The sequence below is a fragment of the Oncorhynchus mykiss genome, chromosome 2, assembly GCF_057628025.1.
Source record: "Oncorhynchus mykiss isolate SJ-2025 chromosome 2, ASM5762802v1, whole genome shotgun sequence".
In the NCBI taxonomy this organism is placed as follows: Eukaryota; Metazoa; Chordata; class Actinopteri; order Salmoniformes; family Salmonidae; genus Oncorhynchus; species Oncorhynchus mykiss.
In genome coordinates, this window is record NC_143023.1 from 40,598,058 (window position 1) to 40,611,263 (window position 13,206).

Here is a 13,206-nt window from a genome sequence, read left to right on the forward strand (position 1 = left end):
CAGGCCAACAAAATAGATACAAGTTCCTTGAATTTATTTTGCGGGTGCCTGTTCATTATAGTATAGACACTTGTGGTTTAGCTGCACCAATCAAAGTGGCGAAGCATGTCGTGAAGCAATAGTTTAGTGGTTAAAACCATTCATCTTGGGGCGACCAGGGGAGCAGGGTTGTAAAATGAAATCATATCACGCATTTATAAAATGGTCATATATGTTTGAGGAATACAGAGCAGCAAAAAAATAAATGGATACTTTACCAAACAAGTTTACACCCCTTATTGCTCCATGGCTAAGGCAGCCAAGTGCATGCTACTTCAAAAAGCATTTTGCTCAGTTGCAACTTGAAGATTAAGAACTTGCAGGTGTTGCTGATTAATAAAAACAATGCCATGCTGGTGGGTGGTAACATTCAAATAAAAGCCAAGATCAGAAAATTAACATGGACTGAAAAATATTAGCATATCATATCATAGGAGAAACACAGAAAAAAAAATCCTATGTCCCCACTTTGGATTTCCCACTTCAAGCCCAAATACATCATACTTTGACTAAAAACAATAACTTCAATTTTAAGAGCTGTCCACACCAAGGACCATAATTATATTATTTTTTGTTATAATAATTCAAATGAACAGGAGAGTTCACACTACAACTACAAAAAGAGTTGAGAACGATAATGATAGCTATCATTTGGATCCACTTTCAGAGCTAATTTTTCCCTGTCCATCCAATGACAAAACAATCAAAAACGGCTTCTATTTTTTAAATTATATTTCACCTTTATTTAACCAGGTAAGCTAGCTGAGAACAAGTTCTCATTTACAACGACCTGCGACCTGGCCAAGATAAAGCATAAAATCGAAGCGTTCTTGGTGCACGAGGCTGCCCGGAGAGGAGATGAAGCAGAGCGCACCGTATGCTTTCCTGAATAACTGAGCATATTTGTGGCCACATTAATTCTAGTACGATTTGGGAGACTGAGCCACAACAAACAGAAGGCCATATTTTCCGATGATAACCCCACCTGTTAACGCCGATACATCCTGACAAAATACACATTATGACTGTCCTGCTAATATGCCTTTCTGGACCTGGTAAACTCTCAAAATATCTAGCTTCTTACTTCAGCTACACATCTCTAGCCTCTCTTCCAGCTGTTTCTGTGCGCGATAGGCTATTCAAGCCTCTCCGCCATTCCTCTTCGTGTGAAATCTCAGGAAAAGCCATAGGATATTTATTTATTTAATTGTTTATACTAAGCCTAACAGCCTTTCTCTTGAGTGAAGGAGGCTTGCCCTTGCTAAATGTAAAATAGTCCTAGGCCAAATGAACTGTCGCCATGGTCAGACATGAGCACAGCGAAAAAAAGCCAAACAAATGGACAGTCATTCGAAAAATGGAATTCACTTGCAAACCACGCTTTAGTGGCTAAACTGTTTGCCCCATTACTAAATTTAAATATGAGTTTCTATATAACATGTACATTGAAGTATTATGTGTATTTTGTGCAGTGACTAAGAACACACCCTGAAGCACTGAAAAGTCTTGTTAATAGGCCTACAGGGTGCTGTAGGATGCATTGATTGATTGGCAGGTGTCCTGCAGAATGATAAATGATCTGCTGTTAGGTTGGACACCTTACATTGCCATAGTTTTGAAGTAATCACACACAAAAAAAGCAGGCCTAATTTTTGGGCATTTTCACCCTGCCAGCTCCTATTAGTTCTATTGAGTACCAACTCGCCTTCCGAACGTTCTATTCCCAGCCTAATGTTCTACGTCCCAATGCCTGCTTTGCCATTGTTGACAATGGAACCTGCTGGTTGTTAAAATGTAAACAAAAAATTACTTGTGGAACTCTGAGGTTGTCCCATTGTTTCCTATAGGGAAATATATACATGTCTTTCTATTTAGCCAAATATCTTGCAATGTGTATGGATATTTGGATATTGGATATTTTCAAAATTGTACACCATTTTAAACATGAGAATCTCTTTCTGATTATTTAAGGCTGTGCAGCATACTCCGCTGTCATCAAATGCTAGCAAAAAAATACCTTTTGCCCTTGGAACGCTGAGCTCCCCCCATTGTTTTCCTATGGAAAGGATGCCGGTATATTTCGTTAAACTTTCTTGCCCTTTGTCCTGTTGTCTGTGCCCAATAACGTTTGTATCATGTATTGTGCTGCTACCATGTTGTGTTGTCATGTGTTGCTGCCTTGCTATGTTGTCTCAGGTCTCTATGTAGTGTTGTCGCTTTTGCCGTGATGTGTTTGGTCCTATTTATAATACCACCCCCATCCCAGCAGGAGGCCTTTTGCAGGCTGTCATGTCATTGAAAATAAGAATTTGTTCTTAACCGACTTGCCTAGTTAAATAAAGGTCAAATAAAGAATGCAGATATAAGCTCACTTGGCACAATCGAGGTGTGGATGTTTAAAGGAGCGCCAAGTCTAGGTCCAATAGGCTTCGAAACAGCTTCTACCCCCAAGCCATAAGATTCCTGTACATCTAGTCAAATGGCTACCCAGACCATTTGCTGTGCACCCCCCACCCCACTTCTACGCTCTGTTATTACCGATGCAGAGTCACTTTAATAACTCTACCTACATGAACATACTACCTCAAATAACCGGTACACCCGTTTCTGTACCCCCCTGTATATAGTCTTGCTATTGTTATTTCACTGATGCTCTTTAATCACGTCTTACTTTTACCTCTTATTCTTAACTGTATTTTTTAAAACTGCATTGTTGGTTAGGGGCTCCTAAGTCAGCATTTCACTGTAAGGTCGACTACATTCGGAGCATGTGACTAATAACATGATGTTTACCTTCTACACGAGTTATTATTTTTCAGTTTAGTCCTAAAAACAGATTGTGGTAATATAAAAAGGGATCCATTTAGGCGTAACGGAATTCTAAACGTCACTCCAGTTAAAACAGACTCCGCGAACGTTCATTTGCTATGAACTCGCGAAAGTGTTCCAGTTTAGCCAACGTTCTTCGCCCATTTTTCAGCATTGGGATTATTTTGACTCGTTCTAGTGTGGATGCTCGCCAAGGTTTATAGCTATGTATAATTTATAGTTATTGGTGTGAATAGCCCTTTATTGACTTCAATCGTTGTGCAACGTCATGGGTAAGCTCTGGGCATCGTGAATTTCTGTTATTGCCTTGTGGTGACATTACTTTAAGGCATATCTAGTGTTTATAGTTAACTAGTCATCAACCTTTCTAGGTAACGTTAACGTTACTAGCTAACTAACAATAAGAGTTAATGCGTTAGCTAGTTGAAAAGGACACTAGTTAAATACATTCTCGAGGCGAGGATCTAGCTAGCATCTAGGAGTCATGTAACTAAGATCTTCATATATATATATATATATATATATATATATATATATATATATATATATATATATATATATATATATATATATATATATATATATCTCTCAATGTTGAAAAGTAAAAGCTCAATACATGTAGCAAATGTTTGTTCACTAGACTAGCCAGATAACGTTTAATTTAAGATGCAGCAGCCGACAGTAAACCCGGTTAACGTTTGGCAACTAACTACTGTTAGCCTAGGTTTTAAAATAAAGTTAGCTAACGTTAGCTAGTTTATGTAGCGCGCTGCAGTTAACGCTATGCCATACGTTAATATAAAGCAAACTGACACCCAACAAAGCGTTTACTAGATCACATATATAGCTAACAGAAGAAGCATATGCTAGTTAGCAAGCTAGCTCGTGCTATTGTCTGTGCTGCTGGACCTGAAACAGCGCGAGGCCCCAATTCATGGGCGACTCTTTCACACACGTGGCATTTACATGGGTTATTTACACACTTCTACCGAAAATCTAGATTGTATGTGCAACCTAACACAACACACGCATTTACCTCTTTGACAGAAAGGAATTCCAGCAAAGGAAAGACGAGATGTCTGTCCAAAAAATGGGCAATTTTGGTGGTGAGGTCGTACTCCGCCATTTTCACTGCGAGAGAGGAGGAAGTAGATTCGAGAACGTGTTACGTAAATGGCCAATCAGCGTCACTTTAAGCTTCAGTACCTGCACGGATTGGCCATATTGATAACAATTCTACTATTTTAATGAGCATAACGACGATTATGACCATGTCTAATTATACTGTACATTATCTGACCTGGCGGTTCCAACAAAGCGAATTGGAGGCATATTGGTAGCATTCAAGATTAATTGTAGCGTTCAAGATTCACATTCAAGATGTTTTTTTTTTCTTAGACAGTTTTGTAGACAAGATAAAACAAATGAGTGGATTAAGTAGCCTTCAACTGATAAAACAAATGTCCAACACTGATAAAGTACCTCGCGGGTCAGTGCAAACACATTTGTCTCACAATTTTCAAGTCCTAATTTAGTCTATTTATTTTGAATTGTTCCTGATAATGGCATGTGCATGAAAGCATTTTCTCCTAATTGGACCTTGCAATCAGCGTATTATTAAGTCATCCCTTTGGCAACCAATTTGTTAATATTGCTTCACTTTTGTTGTGAGTGTATGTAACAGTACAAATTTAGACCGTCCCCTCGCCCATACCCGGGCGCGAACTAGGGACCTTCTGCACACATCAACAGTCACCCTCGAAGCATCGTTACCCATCGCGCCACAAAAGCCGCGGCCCTTGCAGAGCAAGGGGAACTACTACTTCAAGGTCTCAGAGCAAGTGACGTCACTGATTGAAACGCTATTTAGCGCCCACGCTAACTAAGCTAGCCGTTTCACATCTGTTACATGTACACCTCCTTCTCTTGTGACTCGCAGGGCTGTCTCATGAAGATGTTGTATAATGTGGTCTGTTCATATGGAAATGTGTATTCAGCTTTTCTCCTGCATAGGCCCACTCAAAAGAAAGCATGACTATGTAGTAAACCATTCAAGACTACCATCATTTCACTGTAGTGTTGATACAATGAAACATTTCATTTATGAAGAGAGAGTTCTTTGCCAAGTGAAAACATTGGGCCTCCCCAGAACCCACCAGTATTTCTCCAACAGAGAAGTATCTAATAGAGTTCACCAAGCTCAAAGACTGACTCTTCACAAGGAAATAAAGCACATGGGAAAACACAGAGATTCAAATAAACATAGACATGATTAAATAATAATAATAATAAGGCAAATTAAACATTTTGTTTTTCTGTCTGTCTAAAAAGTTATTGGTTGTCTTGACGAGCCTTTAAAAGCAAACCAGATTTGATTTGATTTGAAAAGCAAACCCTTTTTCCCCTCACTTCAGCAGATGCCTCATAAAGATGCTCATGTGTTGGCCATACCTAGCAGTGAAGAGCCAATATCAGATACTACAGGGCACATCTCTAATAGGTTCCACTACAACCTTGTTTGCTTGACAACCACATGGCACTGTTTTATAGCACCAAACAATTGTCCCCTTGTTACTCAGAAGTTCTCTCGCTCTCTCTCTCTCTGCCCTCCGACTGCAGGTAGAAATTAGTCATAAACAGACACCACTCACCATGGCCGATGTTATTTCACCGAGGCTTCAGACACAGCCAGCCCTGGCATAAATCCAGTACTCTTTAAAACTCGAAGAAGAAGATGAAGAAGAAAAAATTCAGCAAAACAATAGCACTGCTCCTTTGTGTCCTCTGCCCAAGAGTTTTGAGTGAGGCTTTTGTTTCAGTGAAGGATCTTTCAGATATTTTAATTGTATTGTTAATTGTATTGTTTTTGCGCTAATTTCACTAATGTCCCTGTAATTTGATCTCTAGATGCTCTCTAGTTTGTTATTTTGTCCAGGGAGTGATTTAAACCTTAAATTTCCTTCAATATTTTATGTTGAGCTCTCACAATCATCAATAACTGACACACAGATCATTTTGCATTATTTTGGCCAATGGTAAACTATATTTACCCAGCCAGTTCTGAGGTGGATAAAACATTTGCCAAAGAATAGATCCATCTTTCAAAAAGACAAACATGCCTCCATTTGGCAGCCACGCGCCTCCATTTGGCTCACGTACTTGTAGGCCTAGCAGTGACTTCACTATGAAAATTGCTTTTTTTGTTTTATGATATAGCCTAACCTTTTTAGCATTTGGATCACCACTGACTGAACAGCGTTCCTTTTGTGAAAATGGCAAAATGACTTTTGCTTACTGCTTTGACAAATTCTGCCTATTCACGTATTTGCCAGTTTTACTACTTGGGAGTCCGTCCATGAAAATGCCTGTGAAATTATTATTAATGGATTATTATGAAGAAATTACCAGCTATTACTAAGTGGTTTGGTTTTATCAGAAGAAGTGGACTGTTTAGTCTTTTATATTTTTTATGTTAAGATTTGTCTTTCTCAGTTTTTTTAATCATAAGATATAGAGATATTTTGCCAAGTGAACGTGTAAATATTATGACAACCAACCCTGATACGATTGGTGCTTTGACAGCAGATTTTATATTTGACCTATTTTGTTAACATACCCAACAAAACACACCATGGTTCAGAAATGTACAAATTAATCTGGAGAAGGCAAAACCTAACATTTGCGAACAACAGCCAATAAATATGTTTCAACCATAGGTTAAATACCACAAGCTAGATTATAATTTACAAAAAATCTTGTGTTTGAAAGTGATTCAAACACTAAATTGTTTTGTTTTCTCTTAATTCAACCAGCCACTGTTTTTAATGAAGGTGCCCTTGGAAGTATGTTGAAAAAATCAAGGTAAGGGAATACTCGCTCCTCTTAAGATTGCATCAGTTTTCTGTTGAAGGGAAAACATTTTATTTCAGAAGCTTTTTACATTTCCCCGTAGTAGAACACTAAGGGGATACTGTGCTGGATTTGAATTATGTGGCATGCACATTTCATTTCATAAAAGTCATCATACAAACTACACAATTTACCCCAAATAAACATCTATCAGGTTTCAGAGTCACACTAAAAGCTGTGATCACCTTCCCTTGCTGGACCCTTTCAGAGGGTTACTTCCCTACTCTGAAAAGCAGAATTAGGCCTATGTGTTTTACAGTGAATCATACCCAATTGTGGCTTGGTGGAAGTTTTAGGAAACTGTGAGAGCTAAGGTGATTAACACATCGAGGTTCCAACTAGAGGGAAACACTTACACAGCAAATAGGGGACCTGCCCGCGTTAGTCATTTGAGGTTACTGAACCGGAGCCTTTCTTGGACCTGAACACTGCTCTGAGGTCTATAGACTTCAGGGCAGACCACATTTTGAATGTTGTTCTTTTATAGGGCTACTGTACTTTACTAATGCACCGAGTGAGCTCATAGCTCACAGCCCATGCTCATGGGTGCACAGTTGACATACAAAGATATATGCCCTCAATGGCGGGCTGGCTGCGACAAAGGTTTAAAGTGCTATACTGCCCAAAACTAAGGTGGTCTTGCCTATCACATTGGAATCTTCTTGAATGTTGTGTTTACTCACTGTGTATGGAAATGGGTGGTAACGTGACTGCGGAAGGTAGAACTATTTTCAATAGTAGCCCTAGTAGTACCGAATGTTGCTACTTTTTTTACTACTTCTTCTGTCTGGAAACTTTGATGCGGATTCCTCAGAGTGTACTTTGTGAATGCAAAATGCACACCTACGCACTCTGCCCCTTTTTGACCCCGAGAAGTGTTAGCATACATAACGTGCACACATCATTATTTACCTCTAATTTATTACATTTTGTTCTCTTATTAGATGGGTTCCAGTCTGGACCGTCCAGAACTGGAGGGCCTAGTCCAAGTTCTTGACAGATTAGAATAGAAACTGAAACCTTGGTGCCAGACTCTGGAGACCGCACCAGGAGGTTGGGGTCAACCCAAAGCAGACCTTTCCAGCTGGAGGGCCTGACACCACACACTCTGTCTGTGTATTGCAAGGCCCTGCTGCATGCGCCTCAGTTCAGCTTGTAGCTGTGGGGAGTTACTGTTGAAGCACAAAGTTGAACCTCCCCCTCCCCCATTGTTCTGCATCACACTCAATCTCTGTGGGGGAGGCAGGGTGGTCTCCAAATTAGTGATGGCGGCTGGGCTATATTTCTGACTGTACCTCAGTCTAGTCGACCCCTGCTAAGGTGCTTCTCGGTCAACCAAACCATGTAGGAAAAGAAAAAACACATAACTAATGAGGAGATCCCAACAAGACACAGAAATATCACACATGCATGCTAATGAAGAAAGGGATCCAGAGTGGAGCCTTGTAAAACACTACACGAATAACTGACGTAAATACACAGACCCACTTGCTCATTTCTGTTTCCTTCAATTAAAATTAAAAGGTTGTGAACGCCTTTGGAGACTGTGTGGGTTTGTGGCCACACATGATCCATCCGTCAGTATATCCCAGTCAAATAAAAGGATGCTGTCAGAAACAACAATATATTCCTGCATGCAGATAAATTATCCATCTCTTGATGTGTGTGTCTTTCAGAGGAAAAATACTTTTCAGCTTTTCCTAACTGGATCAACTTAAAGGGCCAATAGTGATAAGCTAGGGATTCCATGAAAAACCTCAGCTCTGTAGTTCTCTGAACGCCTCCTCAGTCAACGATTCCAAGAGAGGGATAAAGGCAGACAGTGCCAAAGACACCCACCGCCAGCCTCTCTTCTCTCTATTATCTGTCAAAAAATAAATCAAAACGATCTGAAGACAAATGCCTCTGTGCTGGATGTTGCAAAGCCAAGCATCTCCTCTCAATCTGAATGCCAGTATCTCATATGAATTTCAATTATTCTTTTAGATATGCATCACCTCGCGCGCAGTCTGTGTCAGGTTATAAATCAGCAGCCCACACTCCTAATCCAGAGCCCAATGCTGACATCAGCAGAGTCCAATTCGATGGCAGTGGGATCGGGGTTATCCACCGAGCCAGGGGGCCAGAAAACAACACAAACTCACAGGCAAGGCACCCAGTTGCACCAAGCATGGCAGAACATCTGCACAGCACATGTCCACTTTTTACACCAAGAATAACATGTAAATACTTTTCTAACCCCAAAGAATCCTCACATGGCCATGTGTCATTATGTCTTAGGAAACAGAGGAGAAGTTGTGTGTGTGTGTGTGTGTTGTAAGGATGTATGTTCATATGATGCTGAAATCCTGTAGTTAGTAGAGAATATTTCACCCCCTCGGCCCCAACCCTACAGTACCTCACCAAACCCTGTTCCCATGCTCAGTCCTCATGATATGCATAGCTTGATTTACCATTTAGAATTATCTCTGAAAACATGACATTACAGGGAATGCAGTTATCTCCAAATGTGTGGTCATGGATATTCTTACTGGAAAAGAAATGTGAAATCCAATAACTCCATGATCATGCCATTTAGCAATGGCTTCCGCCAAAGAAGGGATAGGATTCATTTATACTTCTTCATCTGGATTCAGAATTTCTGGAATGATTGCAGTTGCATATATTTATGTAAGTTAGTTGAAGGCTCAGAAGAAAACCAGTCAGAAAACAATTGGAGGAAAGTAGTTATGAGAGTGAACAAGAGTCATAACTTCTCTAAATGGTAAACCTCAACTCAGACCCCTGGGAGGAGGTGGAAGTGATCCATGTTTCAAGCTGTAACAATAGCTTTGGGCTAAAGGTCAGACCGCTACTGCTCAGGATACCGTTACCGAGAAGTATCCTCTTTAAGGATACTCCAATTTAGGCTCTACTCAGAGTAAACTTTTTTTCCTAATCTTAATCAGTTCCAGTATAAAGTTATATGAGGAAATCAACATCCAAACATGAGAGGCTCTCTACAGTAGATGACAGATTGGTCACTGTATGGGGTATCATTTGTGCGTGAGGAGTCAACATTCAAAGTGAATCTGTATCCTTTCGTTAAGAATACAGTCATTGATAAAGAAGAAATAATGTTCCATATTGCGGCATAATATCAAGCACCTTTTTTTTGTTATTGCTAACAAAGGTTGGCATTGAAAGATAATGAAACATTTCTCTCACACTATTGTTGAATTAAAATGGACACCTTCAAGCCTCATACTTAATCAGGGATTTAGTTGATTTTGTACCTTTAAAATCAACCCATATCTTGATGGGACATTTCATACCTGCCTAAATTGCAGTGGGTTACTTGTGGGTGAACACGCCTGGACACACGGGGAATGAGTCTTTTGAGAGTCTTCTCTTGCCTGGTGATGTTAAACTTGTTTAAAATGAATTGAATGAGAAAGAACGGTGACATTAAATTCAATCCAGCAACACATAATGTACTGCATGTGGTAATACACTACTCTACTGTGAGCAATCACGCTACTATACTAGGTGTCAGGGGAACCATAGATCCTGAGCTTCTAACTGTGTGAGTAATGTCAATTACTTGTGCGGGGGCTGACATTGAGCTGAATATTGTTCTTGGCATTGAAACCTAAGGAGAGGGAGTGAGAGAGTGAGGTGATGGGCCACAGTTTTCCTGCTCTGGGCCTCTCACGCAGGCTAAGGGTGAGGTCAAAGGGTGCTACGGAGAGGAGATCATCAGCGGCAACGTGTGCTGAAGTCATCTGTAGAGAGTGATTCTCAGTGAGATGAAAGCAACTTGGTCAGACAGGGGTCGTAGTCAGCTTTCAAAGCAGACACAGCACAGCTGGCTCCAGAGGGTTAAGCCCAAACGTCGTTGCTAATTGCGTCTGTCTTCATTTCCCGACAACTGTATGACACCGGTGAAAAATAAAGAAAAAGGCTGGAAACTAACAGGAACCTTCTCAAAACCGCAGAGCACCTAAACGCCACATCAATGTTCAGGCCGTAACTGTTCATTTTAGTGATTGTCAACTCTGATTGCTTCTGTCAGAAATCAGAATATAATGCCTGTGCAGTGTTTCTACTGTAAGCCTGTCTTTTTGAAGACAAGGAAAGGCGACTGAAAGGAAAATAATATGTACAGCGGATAAAACATTATGAACATGTTCTTTCCATGACATGGACTGACCAGGTGAAAGCTACGATCCCTTATTGATGTCTCTTGTTAAATCCACTTCAAATCAGTGTAGACGAAGGGGAGGAGACAGATTTAAGAGGGGTTTTTAAGCCTTGAGACAATTGAGACTTGGATTGTGTATGTTTGCCATTCAGATGGTGAATGGGAATGGTAGTAGGTGCCAGGCACATCGGTTTGTGTCAAGAACTGCAACGCTGCTGGGTTTACCATGCTCAACAATTTCCTGTGTGTCTCACGAATGGTCCACCACCAAAGGACATCCAGCCAACTTGACACAACTGTGCGAAGCATTGGAGTCAGTATGGGCCAGCATCCCTGTAGAACGCTTTCAACACTGTGTAGAGTACATGCTCTGACGAATTGAGGCTGTTCTGAGGGCAAAAGTGGGGGATGGGGTGCAACTCAATATTAGGATGTTGTTTTTAATGTTTTTGACACTCAGTGTATTGACTGTCCCATGTGCCGTATGTGGGGCTCTCGGAGCATGAAAACCTACGTAAGCAGCAGTCAAGGAGCACAATTTGGGTTTTCAGAACGGTTGCTATTGAGCTCTCTTCATCGTGACATTCTAGCTGAGTGACCCTCTCCAAAGTAAACATCAGCCATATATTGAGATTTAATAATTTTTCTTTCACTACCTCCAGATACACCTGCATCTCATGCTGACAACGTTAAAGACAGCTTGTTAAACCTGTGCACAGTACAGAGGGCCTTTACCATCCTGGCCTCATCCTCTGAGTCAGGCCCCACCGTCTTTTCTGGTCGTTGGTGCGGGTCGGGAAGAGAGCAGGGCCCTGGCCTTTAACAGCACCCTGGCAGAGAAGGGAAGGCCCTTTACCCAGAAGGACAGTGTTTGCTTGTTTTAATGTGGTCGCCTCAGTATTTTGGTTTCCAGCAAAAACCCGACCATATATCAACTGACTGCCATGTGCAGACTTGAAAATTACAAGTCCACGGATCGTTTGAGCTGAACGTAAGTTCAACCGCACATAATGTTATTTTTTGTATCCCTGACAGAGATGATGACATTTTATAGTCCTCTTGTGCACTTGTACTTGCCCAATAACGACCATGCTCTGCCTTTATACAATGGCAGTGTCCTGTAACAAAACATAGTCCTGTTGATCTCAGACAATACAACATTAACAAAGTATCTACATTGCAGTGATCGGTATTGGGGATGACATCAGGATTCTGAAATGTTTCTGTAAGTGAGTTTGTGTTGAGTCCACCTCAACAAGTGCCTAATGTGATAGAGGAGTGTGGCATGTAACTAACAAAGTCAGAGACATGGGATCGACAGTCAGAGGCCCCTTGAGAGGGAAATCAAGAAAGGAAAGGGACAACACAGCATCTCAAAACCCCTTTCCAGTCCTCCCTGGTAACAACCACAAATCTAACCAGGCCTCATGAAAGCTAGGTGTAAGATGAATATAAATTTAGCGTGAGCAGCATTGCAGAGCTCGGAGCCCTAAACCTCTGGAGAGGGCTAGCGTTACGGTTCAGGCCCTGTTTTGTGGTCAGTTAAAACAAGGTAATTTTAGGCCCAGTTACATAAATAATAACTGGAGGCAGTGTGTTAATCAGCGCTGTCAGATCTAGTACCTGTGTATGATGGGGGAAAGGGTCAGAGCAAGTGCATACATTGCTTTTGTTTACATCTGGTCCTACATCCAGCTCTGTAATAACTCTTATGCTAAACAGTCTGTTATGATCCTCTCCACAGGGATTAAAGTGATATTTTGGAAGTGTTGAAACTGTGGTCTGATTCTGAGTGTCAATTGTTAAATTAAATAGACAGGGACCTGATGTATCTATGCATCAGATAGTAGGATTCAATTACCCCAATGATTGAACAGTTGCCTCAAAGGAAACATCCATGATAGCCTTGCCTGCTCAATTACACACAGCAGTTTGAAGATGGCATGTGAGCAAGACATGCATAAAGTAACATTTTGTCCTTCTCTCTTACCATTCCCCTTCATCATAAATTATTTGACTTTCATGAATCTACTCATTTCAATAAAAACTGACAGTTTACACCCCACCACTCAATCACATTACACTCATGTTAATAGCAGACAAAACAATAGAAACAGCAGAAATATTAAAGTCCATAGAAATGAATAAAATACATTGAACATGTCTCAAAAATATGTTTGACTATTCTCGAGCTTGTACGTAGATTGAATGATCAATTGTTTTTACACTATTTAGAGTAAAGGTTC

At 40.6% G+C, this 13,206-nt stretch overlaps 1 protein-coding gene across 1 annotated transcript in view; it reads right to left on the reverse strand.

The window, feature by feature from the left end:
* The window catches only part of LOC110489806 (eukaryotic translation initiation factor 3 subunit E), a 46,465-nt gene extending 42,322 nt beyond the window's left edge, over window positions 1-4,143 (reverse strand). The window contains exon 1 of the mRNA XM_021562732.3: window positions 3,905-4,143. Within this exon, the coding sequence (XP_021418407.1) occupies window positions 3,905-3,994 (90 nt within the window). The 5' untranslated portion in view covers window positions 3,995-4,143. The remainder of the gene's footprint in view (window positions 1-3,904) is intronic.
* Window positions 4,144-13,206: the final 9,063 nt, after the last annotated feature.